Below are 17,428 nucleotides of genomic sequence, written 5' to 3' on the forward strand. Positions count from 1 at the left end.
GTGTGTGTGTGTGTGTGTGTGTGTGTGTTGTTCTTGTGGGAGGAGTCACATATTGTTTGAACACTGAACTCTTCCCCTTGTGTGTAAACAGCTCCAGCATGTAGCTGCACTGCACTTGGGGAAAACAGGCAGTTATAGAGAGAGAGAAGTGTGGACGGTGGTTTGGCCGGAAAAACGCCATGTCTGTGTTCAAGTACTCTGCTGTGGACTTCCTCCTCACTTGTCTGGGACTGGTGTTCCTGCTGCTCGACATAGGGCTGGACGTTTTCGCCGTGGTGAGTTTCTACCAGGAGAAGGCCTACGCGAGCCTCGGCTTCCTGCTGCTCTTCCTGCTCGGCTCGTCCGTGCTCGTCCAGGCCTTCAGCTGGCTGTGGTACAGCTACGAGGACTTCAAGAGGGAGACAAAGGTCGAGAGCTGCCTGAGCCCGTGCCAGCTCCGCCTTCTGCATGTGCTCCAGCTGGGAATCTACTTCAGGTTGTAGACACCTTGTGAGTTATTATAATCTTGGGTGTGTTCAAGGGATGTCTGTCTCAGGCTGGGGTTTCTTTGTTTTCACTTTCTGTTGAACTCGGTGTGGAAAGCTGGGTGTGGATGCAGTCAATAACACAAGTTGCTTTTTTTACTTTTTGTAAAGTTTTTCAAAAGTGATGCCTCTTTCACACGTGGTTATTAATCTTTGTGCTCCAGTCCACCCCGGCCCTGTTTTTTGGAAAATAGCTCTATGTGAATGGAGCAATTGTGCAGCGTGAGCACGCCAAACTGTTACATCAATCCAGTTTCAAATTAGGCCAGTGAGCAAAATGTGTAATTATGACACATGCATTACATGTCACCTCTGGTGTCATGGACTTCCTCATCTGTTTCATTTCCTCACCATCACCATACATGATACACAGGATGTTTTTTCTCACTACTGTAGCCTTTTTTTAAAAAATTTTATTGTCTGTTAATGTAGATGGATAAGTAATTTGAATTTGCTAACTTTTTTTGTTGACATTTAATTAACAGTCAACTACTAAATAAAATACACATATTGATACTGAAAATGAAAGTAATTGACAAAATGAAAGCTATGAGATACAACACTTTTAATAATCTTATAATATTAATAATAAAAGTCTAATAAATCTAGTTGGTAATCCAGCCTTGAGCATGCTGCCAAAGAGATTTACAATCACCACAATCAACATTATTACTCAATCATGTGACTTAATGTAAAGCCACCGTAACTGTTCTTTTTTTCTTTTTTTCGTCTCAGGCACGCAGGCGTCGTGGAGGTTTCCGTGCTCAGCTTCTTCACGAAGACCCAGGGCCCAGAGGATCGCGCCGTGTTCCTGAGCCACGACCTCAGCCTGCTGCGGCTCATAGAGACCTTTTCCGAGAGCAGCCCCCAACTCGTGCTCATGCTTGCTATCATCTTGCAGCGCGGCCAGCTCGACCCCGTGACAGGTGCGACTTCAAGAATGAATGAAGTAAAAAAAAAAAAAAGTATTACTACACCTGAAATACTGTTAAATTTAACATTTCACATTCATATTTTACATACACAGCATATGAACAACTTTCAACAGATGGTTAAATATTAAAATTTTATTACAATAGTACTCAATACTACTACCACAACAACTACTACTACTAATGATAATGATAATAATACTAAAACACTCTGAAATTTGTTAATCAAATCATCAGATTTGATTATAGTTTAGGAGGCGTAACTTAGTATTTATATGTTGTGGTATTATTACTTTTACTAAAGTATTAGGTATGAATGAAGTGACTGAAATTCATTTTGTGACAATCGAAAAAAAAAGAATCAGCAGCTTGTTTGATGTTTAATTCTAGAAATGCTATTTTTTGTAATTTTGTAAATCCAATTGGACAGTACTGAGTCTCATGAGATGAGACCAATTAGAGCAAGTACATTATTTACACGTGATTTATGACTCCCTTTCAATAACCATTCGGTGTTCAAGCAACATGCCTCTCCTCATGTGTGCGCAGTGTTAGATTTGATGAGGTCCAATGTTTTTTGTAATTCTTCATCAACCTACTGAAGTTAAAGCGTTAGTTGATGATTTTGAATGTTGTGGTCTCTCTAATGATGACCTGTCCTCCTCCTCAGTGCTGAAGGCTCTGGGGTCGGCCTCGGCCATCGCCTTCAGCGTGACCATGTACCACCGCTCCCTGCGCTCCTTCCTGCCCGACAAGGAGAACCAGCGGGTGACCTCGTCGGCGGTCTACTTCCTCTGGAACCTGTGTCTCATCTTGTCGCGCCTCGTCGCCCTCGCCCTCTTCGCCTCCGTGCTGCCCTGCTTCATCTTCACCCACTTCCTCTGCTCCTGGCTGCTGTTGTTCTTCGTCGCCTGGCGGACCAAGACGGACTTCATGGAGAGCCCCGGTGGAGAGTGGCTTTACCGGGCCACCGTGGGCCTCATTTGGTACTTCGCCTGGTTCAGCGTGTTCGACGGCCGGACGAGGTACAGGATGCTGCTCTACCACGGGTACAAACTGGCTGACGTTTCCCTCCTCTGCGGCCTGTGGTGCTGGAAAATCACATATGAACCGTTTCATTTGGAAATATCCCCCGTTTATGCAATAATCACCGCCGTGAGTGTTGTTGCCGCGTACATCCTCGGTCTCTTATTCAAGATGATATATTACAAGTGCTACCACCCAAACCTCGGCAGAGAGGAGTTGAAGGGAGACCCGACTGGAGATGGCGTGACCGGGAGCAGATCTCCGTCCGGTGACGTGGTGGACCACTTGGTCACAGGTGCCTCGCACGACGTCACTGAGCCTCAGTTGTTGAGCCTGCAGGTGTCCTTGCACACGCATGATGTTACAGACCGCAGCTGGTCGAGCCCCGCGGCCCCCAGCGGGAAACGCTGCAATAAAAGAATGAGGAAGATGGCCGAGAACTTCTACTCCTGACCCTACAGGACGTGACGTTGGAAAGAGACCCGCGGTCAACACGTCCGCCTGCTGAAGATCACAGGGCTGAGTGGGACGGACTATGACCCGACCACGGACTAACCACTGATATGAACTCATAGACCCCAGATGTCCGGTACCGCTTTATCCTCAATGGCACTTTCTGCACTGTTTTAACTGCTGCTACCGAGACAAATAATAAAGACAAACTTCGGTCTGAAACTTTAAAATTTATTTACATTATACTGAGTGTCTTAGGTTCACAGGCAAATCTTACAGGACTGTGTCCAGGTCCCAGATGGGTACTGAGAGGGGGGGGGGGGGGGGGGGGTAAAAAAAAGTGATTACTGTAATTAAATTAGCATTAATTATGATGATAAGTTTTCAGTTTACAGGATCACATTCAGGCTCTTTACATGACTCCATGTAGCCTCCACATCAGGTCCTTGAAAATGAGATGAAATACATAAAAAAAAAAGACAATAAAAACAGACGGCATTTTAAAGATAATAACAGTATTTGGCATTAGAAAGAAAAAGAGGAAACGTCTTAAAATAAAGCCACTTAAATATTGCATGGTTGTTTCTTTTTGCAGGTTGTTGCCTCAAAAACAGATGAGACATGCGGAAAAGAAAGAGATGCAAAGTTTGCATATGGTCTCACTTTTCTCAAATGTGCATCAGGATTGATAATAAGCACATTTACCCTCGAGCCCTCGTAGGTAGTACGACACTGAACAATCGAACAAACGCCTTTTCAAGCACGCCTCCCACTCGATCTCATCTGCATTTTAAAAAAAAAGGTTGTGATTGTCTCCAAGCGATGCAGTGCTTCACAGCAAACTCCTTTTCAAAAGGAGGCAAACATCGAATAAAAATCAGATGAGTTGAGATTGTTGAGAAATTACATTTTGAAGTAAAATGATAAAAAAAAAACTATTCTCCAAAACAAAGAGCAATCAACACCAAAGTTTGTTTTACTAGGAGACCTTTTAAATACAGTGCAGACGGGACAGTTCAATCCAAAAAAATAATAATCTTACTAAGTAACTAAAAAAAAATCACAAACAATTATTGGGTAACACTTTGGAGTATAACAATGCAGTGATAAATGTATCAAACACAAAAATCGTACATATTTCCCTTTTTGAGATTATGCGTACGGATGACGGTTAAAGGCACGGTATAAATATGAACGGTCACACAAGAGTCGCAAAACAATTTTTAAACACAAGAAATACACATTCTTAACGGTCAAAGCTGCATGTGTGTAAAATACTAAATCTTCTTCAGGCTCAGTATTGTTCAGTCGTAATCTCATACGGATCCGGGAGAGTCGGCGATTCCGGCTTCACCGCACGTCTCCAACAAGCAAATGGAAAAAAAAAAGAAAAAAAGAAATCCCTTTGAAATACAGTTAACGAGCAAAGTAGACATGTATTGCACGGTCTTTGAGATCCTGCCCCTCAAATGTGACTCAAAAAGGTTGTGGGTCAGCAAGCATTCAGATAATTGACTAATCGTTTTAAAACAAAGTCACCAAATTGTTCATTTTTTATTTTTTACTCAAACAAAAAGAATTGCAGTTTTTCTGTGTTCTCTACAATAGTCAATTTGAACATCTGCATTTATGGCGGAAACTTTTGGTTATTCTGCCAGTTATTTTTCTAATCAATAAACTGATCAATTGTTTACGTGTCCAAGATATTCAGGTCAAACACTTCGGTCGAGAACCAGATCCCCAGATTTCTGGCAAATCGATGATCATAATAAAAGTTACGGACCATTTCTTTCCCAACTAATTGTTGGTGCTTTTACACAAAATGTGAGAAGAAGTTAGAATAACTGAGCATGAACTACAGCTCAATTGAATGTCACCTGAAAAAACCCTGTCGTGTAACGTCTTTGTAATCAAAAGGATGCAACTTCCTTTTTTTGGTAAATGACACACAATTGCATCAACAAAGCCTTTTGATTTTTTTAGCCACAGAAGATTATTGAAATATATTTCTACAACTAGCTAATATTCTATGACAAGCTTTATGTAAAAAACAAAAACAAAAAAAAGGGAGCAAAAAAAACAAAAAAAACATGATCAGAGCTCGGACGAGTTTCGAAATCTGTCCAGATACGTGCTCACGTCTTCCTGCCTCGTCTTTAAAACACTGAACATAGAGACAACATGGATCAGGGTCACATGATCCTCATTCACACCATCAAACAATGTCAGAGTCACGTGATCTCCAACAAGCCTTGGTTGATTATTAAATACAACACACACTGTGCCACTTTCATCTTAACACACAAAAAACGATTGTGATCAAAGTTTTGTCTCCTTGTGGGATTTGAAGGACACTTCGGAGTGAGTCCAAAAAGACCGGCGGGAGGTGTGAACCCAGAAATATTAATGATTATTGTTTTGTGTCCTGTGAAAACCACGCGTCTCCACAAACTTCAAGAGCTGAGATGGTTTGTGTCAAAGCAATTTTTCAGGCAAGCTGAGCTAACAAAAGGGGAACATATTATTTTTTGAGATATGAGCAGTGCGCCTCAAATCTACACTACATTATTCATTTTAAGCAGAGTTTTTTTTTTTTCAATATACGGATATATTATGTTCACACAAAATGAAGAATACTAAAACCAATTGATTGTTATTTTGAGAGCGCTGCTGATTGATCCTTTTCCTCCCACAATATTCAACGAACAAATAAATCATGGCCGGCGGTTCATCCAGCAGCATGTGATTCTCAGCACACAGTCGCTGGCACGCACACGCGCACACACACTGGGTCAGTGACGAGGTCAGGGCAGCTGACGACTTGTGTGTGTGGTTTGATCAGGAGATCATCGTGTTACCCTCCTCGTTCTTTAAACCCCGTCACGTACCTTGTGTTGAACATTGGACCGGCTACAGCATCATTTGATCCTCGATGAATATCAATAACTCAGTGTTTTGCAAAACAAGACCCGAGAAAGGATGCTTTTGAATCTTTTCGAACGAGTGCGCAACAAACCCAGAGTGAGTTTTTTTTAAACATTCGCTTTGATATTATTCTTTCAAATTACACAGTCTAAATAAGAAAGCTACAACTACTCTCAAAGAGAATGACAATAAAAGAACAGTGGCCCTTTGGTTGTTTACATCCAGAAAGAAATGGAAAGAGAGCGGGATAGTATTTTCCGCAGGAGATTTTGATACTTGAAAAGAAAATTAGAGAATGAGGAAAGTCGAAAACCAAAATCTATCTTCCCTTCCGTGTCCAAATCAGTGCCAGTCTCGGCCGCGGTGAGGTTAGCTGCCGTAGGAGGGAGGCGCTGGACGTGTGGAACCTTCATCCAGTCCATCGCTCGCAGTCCGCTCCGACCCAAAGTCCTTCTCGGTACATTTTACCATCACGCGGCGAGTTCTTGTCGTCTGCAAGGGCAGGTAGGCGTATTTTTTTTTTAATAGGCGAGTGTGTATTGTTGGGGTTGTGGAGGATGTTCTCAAGCAGTGCCACTCCATGAGCCAACAGGACGACGACGACGGCGTTTTCCCTTTTGTGTGCGACAGTCAACGCCGCCGCTCCTTTACAAGAAGTCCAGTTCCAGCGCTTGGTGCAGGGAAACGAGGTCGCCGTGAGTAGAGATCCGCCAGAAGGGCATGTTGTGCTGCGCAGAGAGACAGACAGGAGGGAAGGGTTTGTCAAAACATACACGTGCACTATGATGGTATGTTCATGGTTAATCTAGTCGACAGAAAACATCTTAAAATTTACCTGCTTTGCCGCAAACTCCTCATCTCGACCGTCACCGATCACCACGTAGGTCACTTTCTTCCCGAAGCGAGAAATGATCCTCTCAAAGCAACTCTCTTTTCCTGCGTGAAGAAAATATTAGTTTTCCCTCTGCCACAACAGAGAATAATTAATAGAGCTGTAATCTTGTACTTTGTGTTATTTTTCTGCACCTATTTTTGTAGCGCTGTAGATGTTCTCGATGGGGAAGACGTCTCCCAGGCCGTAGAGCAGAACTTTGGCCAGAGCTGGAACGAGCTGGGTGGTGGTGACCAACACATTCATACACTTCCCCCTGTAAGTGCGTTTCAGACACACGCGCGCACACACACACAAACACACACACATAAACATGGGCTTTAAAGTGATAAAGGACAAACAGCTGTTAAATCATGATATCGATTTACATAAAAGAAATATGCGGGAGCCCTATGGTTGTGCGAATCAGAATGAGTGTCCTGAATAATCCGTGTTTTTCCCTTGTTGCAAAGAACAGGTACTTAATGATGTATTCAAGCTCTTTAACACAGATTAACAAAACCTCAACTAAAACGTGTTAATGTTTAAATAAATTCAGCAGAGATTTAAAGCCAAACTTTGGGTTCTACCACAGTGGCTAAATATTCATAAAACCGGGAGTGGTGCGTGTGAACAATGGCTAACCAAAGACAACAACAACAACAGGACATCCTGCTGCAGAGTATGATTGAAAACAAATGACCGAATATTCACAACGCTCCGCTCTGACCTGGACTGGACGAGCAGCAGAGACTTGAGCGCCGTGCTGAGCCAGGCGTCGGTGACATTCTCGATCTCAGACTGAAGCCGTACGAGCAGCTCCCTCTTCATGGGACTCAACAGACCTGGAGGAAGAAACAACAACAACAACATGGATTCACGCAGACGCTTCGTCTTCCCGTACATCCTGTGTGCTACAAGGTGTAAACACCACTAGCAGGAACAGCAAGTTCACACACACATCCTCAACACACACAGGCAGTTATGTTTATTTTGGCATATGTGCTGAAATAGTACTTTGACAGACACGGCCAGAAACACTCGGGTTCAACAGTGTGTTTGCTTCTGCTATTTTTAAAGCAAAACAAAGGCCGAAAAATAGGCCTTTCAAAGCACATCACAACATTTTTCATGTCACAATTAACAATATAACACATGTAAATCACAAATCTACTGTTCAATGTAAAGTTAAGTGGATAATAAATTGATTGTGGGAGTCAGCGGTGTGGAGGTAGAAAAAAAAAAAAGGTACGAGAGGAAGCGTGGCAGACAGAACAGTGTCGTTTAGTAGCTGCAGCCATCAATGACTTTATTTTTCTCGTGCATCTTTCATTTAAAGCTACAGAGACCTGTTCCAGAAAACAGGTTTAACAAATTCTGAACTCTGAAATAACAAACCCTGAGGTGGTAAAAAACACTGACTGTCTGTGTTGACAGACTTTAATCCAGTCTGTAAAGACAGACTTAATGTCTGTGTTTGATGCAAACTCACTTCCGACATTTCCTTTGTAGCCATTGTAGATCTCTTTTAGCCGGCGGTAGCGAAAGGCCAGTTTGCGCATCCACTCCACCCCTCCTTGGACTCCTGCCGTCGCTCCTGTCGCTCCTCCACCTCCACCACCGCCGCCACCGCTGGGACCATTAAAGCCATCGGCCAAGAAGTTGTAGTTACTGAAGAGCAGATAATAAAAACACTTGGGGTTACTTTTTCTGTTCAGTCGTACTGTCGAAGTATGAGATCAGGCGACTGCGTGATGAGATACAGTGCAGTGCTCCAGTACAGCATGCAACACACCTCAGGTCCTGTCCATTGTCATCAGAGGCCACATCCTCAACATGGACTTGATCACATTCCTTAAAGAAATCAAAAAGAAAATCAAGGTTACGGTTAAATGATAGGCTGTTACTTTTCTCTACACATTTAGGTTTCTTATCGATCATGGTTAGCACCGGCCGACTGACAAGACAATAAATAAAAAACCCTTTGCTACCATGGCCACGGCGGTTTGAATCCATCACACTGTACCTCCAGGTCATTGAAGAAGAGGTGAGTGTCTGCCAGCTCAAAGATCAGCTCCTCCATCTGGAGGCCCAGGTTCAGCACCGTCGCTGGGTCCTGTACAAGCACGACCCTCAAGAGTTAAAGACTACAAACTGAGTCTCATTTCTCATTTTATTGTTGTACGCTCAAACTTTTTCAAATTCGTTATTCATTTACAGAAACAAACCTTGCCAAACTTCTGCGCATAGGAGCCGGTGAGCAGGGAATGGAATATGATGATCGTCTCGTCCAGATCCCACAGAAAAATACGCTAGAAACAGAAGGGAAAAAATATTGAACATTTTATCCATTTCAAACAGCACTCAAAACTAAATATTTACACATAAATGTAAACTTTTTCATGTCGTTAATCTTACAGCAGTAGCTTTGCATTTACATTTAAAAAAACGGACAAAAGGTGAAGACAAGCCTTGATTCTAAACTACATTAATGCTTCACTTTGTGCTTCATAAGATCGACTGCTTCAGTTAAACTTCAGTTAATATTCTACGAGAGGGCTGAACAGATACCTCAAGGTCAGTGTCAGCTGGCGGGGAGTTGTCAGACTTCTTGGCCTTCCCTTTGGCTTTTCCAACAGAGTTTCTGCGTCCGACCTCATCCTGCTCTCTGGCTCCAGCAGGAAGAGCTACACTGGTGGGAAGAGCTGCTCCTACTGGGAGGTCCTCTGGTGGGGATGCATCTTAGCACAAGATAAAGAAGTACAAACGTCTGATGTTAGATCTTATTAAATTGTCTCTGTTATCTGTCAGACTTGTATAAGGATTACTAAAGCTAACATCCATACGTTTTCATTTTAAAACTTAAACATTCACGGTCACAAGACAATGATCTAATGCTGAATATCAACAATCGAAGCACCGAAATCACCTCTGGGAGGAAGTCCAGCTGAGGCGGCTTCCTCCGACTTCACTGCCGAATATCCGCCAACACCCACAGCGGCGCCCTGTTCGTCGCTGCTGGGCAGCCCAGCGGGAACATAGCTGGGAGGCAGAGCGTAGTACTGAGAGAACTGACTCTGGCCCAGAGAGTTGTAGCTGCTAAATTCCTGTAGGAATTGAAACAAACAAAAAAAACAAAGATGGTGATTATCTCATCACCCTCTTCTTTACAAAATATTCATCATAACAGCAAAAGGATACAGAGATAGTGAATAATACGGAGATGGAAATTTAAACGAGGCAAGAGGAGCACTGGAGTGGATGTTAATCGGTTTACTCAAAATCTTAAATATGGAAATAGGTTACAAATGATAGAGCCAAAGTTTTGCTTTTGATTTCTCACATTAATGTTCACACTACATGATTTTCAGCCCGTTTTTCCACACGCAAAAAATGATGTGACTCGCAGTCAAAAGCCCCAGATTGCCAACTCCGTCTAGATTTCCAGCAGGCTGGAAAAATCTGATTGGTAAATGTGTACAGAATTTTGCAAATGAGCTGCAAGGACTCCCGTACCTGGTGTGCCACTGCGGCGGAGGCTGTAGTCGTGGCTGTAGCTGAAGGGATGTTGGAGTACACACTAGATGTTGTAAAACTTGAGCCTGGAGACAAAAGAAACACCTGTAAAACAGTGCCAACGGAAGAAGAAAAAGTAATACAATACAATCTGCAGTGATTGACTAAAAACAAGAGAAGAAATGAAAGCTGTGCTGCTGCCAGGTCAAACTTGTTATTTCTGAGTGCTTCTGATATTTGCAGGGAGTGTGACAGCGTTATCTGGTGCGGCAGAGTGGGGTTGCAGCTTGCCTTGGCTGGGGTATGAGTAGTGCAGCTGGCCTGGCTGGCTTGAGGTATATGCGGTGCTGAAGCTGAGAAACCCAGGCTGGCCACCAGAGGGTGCCTCAGGCAGCCCTGTCTCTGTTTTTATGCCTGGCCACATAGCACCTGAAGACGACAGAGAGCAATGGAAGCAGAAAAATGTAAGAGGCGGCGAGAGGAGTGGGTCATTGAAGAAAAGTTAAGAGAACCAGGTCCTTCAGTCGGGATGTGTGCCGAAAGCAAACTGATACCACAGCACCAAAGTGAGGTGAGGCCTTTGGAAGCAAATGAATTAAGGAGTGATTGTGGTTTTAGTTAGCAGAGAGTGTTAAAAAAAAAAAAGGCTGCTGGAGTAGGAGGGAGACTAACCAAACGGTGGGAGGCCATAGGTCTGGCCTGTCTGGGGGAAGGCGGAATACACAGTGGACTGGGCCAGAGGAGGGAACGCCACCTGGCCTGTGTACGACGTCACTGCAGGGCTGAAACGTCAAGAGAGAAAAGAGAATGGATACTTGCATCAATATATATCTGCAAGTGCAAGACATCTACTGTTAGGGCTCTAATGACTATGCTGCTGACATCCCACAAGAATACTCAAATGTACCGAGTGAGTTGACACTCATACAACACTGTCAGCCTCATGATGGACAAAAAAGGAAAGGCAGAACCAGAGAGGTCGTCACTTTTACTCCTACAGAATCTTCTTGTCAAAACTTAAAATTGCCCACAATGCAGTTCAACCACTGACGGATATTCAGGTGTGTTATGCCAATGGTGATCAATGTAGCCTACAGTCACTTGTGCACATTAGAACATGATAAATGATAAGAAATTTGGCATTTGCTCTGTGCAGTTTACTCACTTGCTTCCTTGATAAACCTGTTGTGTATATTCAGATGTGGCGGTTGAGTCTGTGGCTGAAAATAAAAAAAGGACAATACGGCTTCAGTTTGACAGACGAGCAGATGTCTTACTCAAATTACTTTACTGTGCATTGTTCAGAAACTGGGAAGGTGTTTCTGTTCGTACCAGAATGTGCGTACGAGTTCATCGAGTCGCCACACTCTTGAGATGCTGCCCCTCTGTCTATGTGCTCCTGATCACCTATGACCGAAAGACAAATCGTGAAGATTTTCCAGGAACATTTCAGAGTGCTGTCAGCCTTTTATTTATCCTACTTACCTGGGTCAAGTTGGGCAGTGGACAGGGCAGAATATGAGTTTTCCTGCTCTGATGGACCTAAAACAGCAGCTGGACTCCCACCGTCACCAAGATTACTGAATGATATTTAAAAAAAAAAAACACAGTCAATTAAAAATAAAAGTTGCTTCCAGACTGAAGTCCAGACATTTTCCTGAACTTTTCCCAGGGAGCGTATGTGAGGAAGCAAATGTCCGCAAATGTTGCTGCGGCAACTGCCAGCGATCAGACACTATAAGCGAGTTAAAAGAATGAAAAGATCAGAAATGACCAACCATGACTCTTTCTCCAGTCCACCATCTATCTCCCGCTTGGCTTTCTTTGCCTGCATACACACAAAAACGTGTTTATAGATTTTTTTTCGACATAATTTGATTATCTCTGCTGCTTCAGGACTGTGACGGACATCTTGTTTTACAGCTGGATGAAAGAAAAATAATTGATTAGTGCAACGTGAATTCTGCTTTCAGCCACTGCTCAACATCAGCAACAACGTGCGTCTGTTTGGCTTGAAGAGATCAGTCAATGGTTCAAACTAATAATAATATAATACAATGTTTGAACTATAGTAAAAAATTCACTGCACACCTTTTGGTCATAAATAAAAAAGTCATAAACAATAACTGGGAACCGAATGAAGAAATTATTTAAATACTACTATACTATATTCATGGATTCTGTGATGGAGCAGAGCATCTTCACTCTACAGCACTGAAAATAAATAAAAGAACGTTTTAAAAAATTTACAGGATGTACAGTAGTGTAAGGTTTGACACAAAAAGGGTTTGCACTATTTGTTGTGCTATAAAAAGACTATGAAACATTTTTGCTTTAATTTTCACAAATTCTCACTTATTGAATGTCAAAAATGTGTATTTTAACAGGTTTATTCGTCAGTCACCTGTTCTCTTGAACCTCAGATAACCCACACCCACCTTCCAGCCAAACAACAAACTAAAGACAATTTACTACAATGACAAACTGAGCGTGATCCGTGAGCAGCGTTTCAAGATATGAAAAGCTCGCAGGAGCCCCATGAAACTACAAGGTGTAAACTTGTGTAAATAATACATTTTGAGCATTATTTACTTGAAATGTATAACTTAATTTTAAGAAATATATAGTTCTATCTTACTATTGGTGGCACAATCATTTATGCAAACGCAGAGCCCTCTCGGCTCTCGGTCGGTGTCCTCTGGTGTGTGGACTCACCGGCAGCTCCTGCGAGTCATCCATCTCTGCAGCAGAGCGACCCGACATGTCCGCACGCTCGGCTTCACGCTCGCTCTACCTGGAAAGCCCGTCCGGACCCTGCTTCACACGACCACAGGAGCAGAAAAAAAAGGGCACAGGATAAATGGCCGGGGGTAAAATGCCTTATGTAGTTTTCTGATGCGTGATTCTCCCCTCCCCTTGTCTCAGAGGAGCTCATTGATTGCACACACCCCCACCTCACCCACTATCGCATGGACGATCAGCGGGAGCTGGTGGCAGTGAAGGAAATCGGGCACCCGGGTCTAATCCCCAGCACGAGACCGGCAGGTGAGATACGAGTCACCCTGACGTTGCACAATGTCTCCGCCGTGCTTGTGTTTACTGTGGGATTAAGGAAGTGTGCCGCCTTACATATGACCTAACCTAAGTTGAATGAAAACATATTCTCCAGCAGCATTAAGTGCTCAGGTGCAAGCTGTCGTATCAATAGATGTCGCCGGGGGATAAGATCTAACCTCGTTTTGTCCACTGCACGCTCAACTGGCCTTTCCCCTTCGCCGGAGAGATGGGACATTTATCTAACTGACATAATGTAGAGACAAAAAGATAAAATAGGTCACATGGCAAATTCAAAACCGTATGAATATGTTAGGCGGCTGTTAAGAGGTGCACGTTCTGAATCAAACGCGTGCCACCTGAATCAAAGCATATGTCAGCTTATGCAAGATCTATGTAGGTAAACTAAAAAACACATTACATTCAAAAGGCGAATGGGTGATTTACTGGTGACAGATTGACTAACATACTTATATTTTAAATACATTTCAAACACAGGCCCGTATTACAATTAGCTCCAAGATCCAAAACTTTTTAAAAAAGGTGATAACATTAAAAAGAATAACAAAATCAACACTTTTCCAGCATTAAGGAGGAGGCCAGTGGCACTTTTCCCAGAACAGCATTTCTTTTATGATCTGGAGCCAATCTGCAATAACTGCTGATCAATCTAGTGTCAAGGGAATAGAAAAATGAAGTAAGAGCAAGGCAGTGATGGACGTTCACTACACGTTTTGACAGATTTCTTCTATTTCCGCCCTCAAAACCAAAAAAGACTTGCTGCACTTGTGGGAATGAGGACACTCAACATTGAATCTAGTTAAGAATAACCACACGTTAAGATTTAGTTCTCCCTGCCATTGTCACAAAGAGCACGATCTCTTTCTTAATTTATAATCCCACTACCGACAGCAGAGCAAGTAACGTTGGAGCTCATCAAATACTGCGGCCTTTATTAATTTAGCCCCAGGGCCCATTTAGGGCCATGTTCCAGAACCCATCTCTTATGATGTTCAACACAGAAAAGGATGCTTGGGGTCATTTAGAAATGGTGAAAATACATAAATAGAGGAACTACAGCTACAAGCTAATTTCCATTTGCACTCCCCTGTGCAGGGACAGGTGAACGGAAAAAATAACACAAAGACCAAAACCTATCATCACCACTACACATGGACAAACAACCCACCAACCTATAGTATATATAAGGAACAAAAAATGGACCAAAATATAAATGTCTGACCATTTTTTACTCTTTTACCATTTTGTACACTCATTTAGTTAGCAACGGTTCCTGTTAACTATGTACCCTTGGATTTACAGGCAACCACCACTGTTTTACTTTGATTCTGAGGAAAAATTATAAATCTTGATGATTATCTGGCAAGTTCTGCAGTTATAGGAATCCAAGCATCGTTTTCTAGGGTTCCTCAGTGGCGCTGGTGTTTATCAGCAAGTCACATATGTTTGCTTTGATAGATTTGATAGTTATAGCCAATGAGCAACCACTTTTTTCACAGCTGTCCCTTTCCTCGCTCTGGTGGTAGAAAAGTCGCCAAAATCGTTAATAACCAACTATAAAATCGATTTTCGATTGGTTGCAAAATGGTCCAATCTTGGAACACTACTCCCCAGCTGATTCACTCTCCTGCTGACCCATTTTTTTCCTGACCATTTCGACAGAATTGATCTCATCACACACACCCCCCCCAGCTGTTACCATCGGTAACAAGCCGCCCACAGTCATCTCCAGTCCACTGCCAGTGTCACAACAACACCCGGGTCGAATTTAGTCACCTGAGGAACATCACTGCCCTGATACAGGAACCTTCGGGACTCTGCTTCAAGAGATTGCCATCTTTTGGGTGGAATATCAGCATCAAGGGAAACCACAGAGAAGCGTTAGACCACTTCGTCTGTGGTCCCCGGCACTAAACTATACATCTAAATATCGTGTTGAAGTCAGATTAAATACCTTAAAAGTGCTCTTGAAAGAAACCTCAGGACCAGATGAACTGACAAAGATCCATTTCAAACAAGGTAAATATCCACATATAAATATTCTAGAGTTAATATTGAAGTAGCCAATCAGCAACTATCCTGAGAATCATGTTTGTTTGTTTTCTTCAAGCAAATACATTTAAGGAGATTTGATGCTTTAAAAAAAAAAAATCACATGAAGGTAAACGGAATAACTTTGGATAATCGGATTCTGAATATGTCACCTCAGGCTGTGGGAAATTTAAATGGACCCTTTTCACTACCCACTTTCTTCCTATGTACAAAAACAAATCGATTGAGAGCAATTGTTGTGGTATAACATTACCACTACAACCAATATTCATAGGATATTATTTTTTTTTTAAAGTGACGAATAGGAACGACTATTATTCCGTCGATCGGTTAATCGGTAAATAAGCCGATCGCTGCAGCTCTTCACACCAAGACATGAAGTCGCCTGTACGGTCCAGTTGTGGCCGCATCGTTCACGTCAGGCTCCCCATCAACTCAACCTGTGGCCGGACGGTGACCGAGGGGTCGTCGAATGCTCCGAAGACCTCTCTCCAGCAAATAACCAAGCCGAGGAACTGTTCGCTGTGAAGGTGAAGTCTGACACCAGCCTGTCTCCCTGTGCATCGTTGAGCTTTCGCGGACATGGTGTGTTAGCACGTTGGGTGAAATAAAGACATGGGGACACACACACAACACTGACGTGACAACTGCGATCGAACTAGACACTGATAAAGAGAAAAAAACAAAACCCCCGCAACACCCCGGCATTTAGACGCCACCGTGCAGCCTCCCCCAGCAGGGAACGTTAGCCTCCCGGTGTTTTCACGCGCTTTAGCAACACTTTACATTTTTTAAAAGACCGATTCATCTGCAGGCTGTGTTGCACACGTGCTCTCTCGATGCTGTGGGTATCACGGGGACTAGATAACCAGCTGTACTTAGTCTGGCCCGGCCTATCAAAGTTTCCCCACTCCAGAGATTAGTCGGGACCCGCGGCATTGGAAGTGGGCACAGAAATGGCAGCGTGCGGCGGCATCTCCCTCCCGCCGCGGCTGGCCGCGAAACGAACACCGCCGGAACACCGCCGAAACACACACACACACACACACAGCACGACGGGCTTTAGTCTTACCATTGAAGGAGTGACCGAGAAACGCTTTTTTTTAAATTATAGCGTCTTCAACCTTATCCACAGTGTCAAGCTTTGTCTGTTGTTAGGGAGCACTATTTGGCAGGAAGCGTTGCCCGAATGGGGCCTACTGCGCGTGCGCGACATGTCCCATTCTACCCTGGCCGAGTCGTTTGTGTGGCGCGACAGGTGTGGCGGCCACAGGTGAGGAGAGGAGAGGAGAACACCGCAAACATTTGTTATTTGAACAGATGAACCCGCTTGTTGAATGTCGCCTTTGGTCCACACTGTCACGTCTGATATAAACATGTCTTTGTCTGGCTGCAGGCTGGCTGAGTGTAAGTTTAACGGCTAATGATAGGCTAATTTGTCATTTCTAACATTGGACGATACTGTTAAAAATGACACAGGCCACTATTTCCTCTCTTGTTACTTGTTGAAGATGCTGTAGATTGATTATAGACTCAATAATGCTTCTTTTTTAACAATAGAAGACGTTAAATGTAAAATAACATCCTTCCCTGTCCACGTTACTATGGCCTACTGTCAAAATAAAACCATTATTTACTCTCCTATTACCTGTCGAAGATACTGTTAAAAATAAAATACGTTGTCTTCTGGTGCAGATGAAATTAAACCTATATGTTTATGCTCAGTTGTTGAGAAGATATTTAGACATTGATTGAAAAAGAGGATATGAAACAAATAGAATGTCAGATGAATATTTGTGTTCTGTCCAGCCTGCTGACCAAAACCAAATATTTTCTATAATATCGTAGAAGACTACACAAAAGAAAAACAGGAACTGAATCAGAGAATATTGCAGTAGTGGTAAGTATTTTCTTTCTTTTTTTAAACCATTTTGTAATCTATCAAAATAGTAGATTTATTAGTTATAGCTCTGAACTGTTTTATTGAAATCATTCCATTTTGTCAGGTGTGTGGGTTTCCTCTTCTCTTTGTCTTATGTTTTAATGGATTTTGT

At 42.9% G+C, this 17,428-nt stretch overlaps 2 protein-coding genes and 1 long non-coding RNA gene across 6 annotated transcripts; 2 read left to right on the forward strand and 1 right to left on the reverse strand.

The window, feature by feature from the left end:
* The first annotated feature begins 46 nt into the window (after positions 1-46).
* On the forward strand, positions 47-3,157 carry LOC118292145 (XK-related protein 8). Its single transcript, XM_035620858.2, has 3 exons — positions 47-475; positions 1,260-1,450; positions 2,127-3,157. Exons 1-3 carry the CDS (start codon positions 180-182, stop codon positions 2,933-2,935), a joined length of 1,296 nt encoding a protein of 431 aa, XP_035476751.1. The 5' UTR covers positions 47-179; the 3' UTR covers positions 2,936-3,157.
* Positions 3,153-16,586, reverse strand: eya3 (EYA transcriptional coactivator and phosphatase 3). Of its 4 annotated transcripts, none has more exons than XM_035620854.2 (19): positions 16,447-16,586; positions 12,963-13,061; positions 12,026-12,075; positions 11,733-11,827; positions 11,580-11,654; positions 11,413-11,467; positions 10,920-11,029; positions 10,539-10,676; positions 10,248-10,333; positions 9,661-9,838; positions 9,303-9,472; positions 8,960-9,043; positions 8,758-8,847; positions 8,527-8,585; positions 8,224-8,402; positions 7,462-7,576; positions 6,887-7,008; positions 6,696-6,796; positions 3,153-6,588 (listed from the first exon to the last, which is right to left on the reverse strand). In XM_035620854.2, exons 2-19 carry the CDS (start codon positions 13,008-13,010, stop codon positions 6,508-6,510), a joined length of 1,836 nt encoding a protein of 611 aa, XP_035476747.1. In that variant the 5' UTR covers positions 13,011-13,061; positions 16,447-16,586; the 3' UTR covers positions 3,153-6,507. The 4 variants fall into 4 exon arrangements, with proteins under 4 accessions (XP_035476747.1, XP_047186233.1, XP_047186235.1 ...); XM_047330277.1 differs by having other exon boundaries at positions 12,963-13,064; positions 16,447-16,567; XM_047330279.1 differs by lacking the exon at positions 10,539-10,676.
* LOC118292161 lies at positions 15,423-17,371 on the forward strand. Its single transcript, XR_004786843.2, has 3 exons — positions 15,423-15,904; positions 16,533-16,781; positions 17,223-17,371. It is a non-coding gene; the product is annotated as an uncharacterized LOC118292161 (long non-coding RNA).
* The last annotated feature ends 57 nt before the right edge of the window (positions 17,372-17,428 follow it).

This window comes from Scophthalmus maximus, chromosome 22 (genome assembly GCF_022379125.1).
Source record: "Scophthalmus maximus strain ysfricsl-2021 chromosome 22, ASM2237912v1, whole genome shotgun sequence".
Lineage (NCBI taxonomy): Eukaryota > Metazoa > Chordata > Actinopteri > Pleuronectiformes > Scophthalmidae > Scophthalmus > Scophthalmus maximus.

What these genes read in the sequence shown, in the direction of transcription:
- LOC118292145 (XM_035620858.2), top strand. Translation starts at nt 180, where the DNA reads ATGTCTGTGTTCAAGTACTCTGCTGTGGACTTCCTCCTCACTTGTCTG. An exon ending in CAGCTGGGAATCTACTTCAG is followed by an intron (nt 476 to 1,259) that starts GTTGTAGACACC and finishes TTTTCGTCTCAG; the next exon opens with GCACGCAGGCGTCGTGGAGG. An exon ending in CCAGCTCGACCCCGTGACAG is followed by an intron (nt 1,451 to 2,126) that starts GTGCGACTTCAA and finishes CCTCCTCCTCAG; the next exon opens with TGCTGAAGGCTCTGGGGTCG.
- eya3 (XM_035620854.2), bottom strand. Translation starts at nt 13,010, where the DNA reads ATGTCGGGTCGCTCTGCTGCAGAGATGGATGACTCGCAGGAGCTGCCG. An exon ending in CTACTCATACCCCAGCCAAG is followed by an intron (nt 10,334 to 10,538) that starts GCAAGCTGCAAC and finishes TTTTGTCTCCAG; the next exon opens with GCTCAAGTTTTACAACATCT. An exon ending in TCTTCTTCAATGACCTGGAG is followed by an intron (nt 8,586 to 8,757) that starts GTACAGTGTGAT and finishes GATTTCTTTAAG; the next exon opens with GAATGTGATCAAGTCCATGT.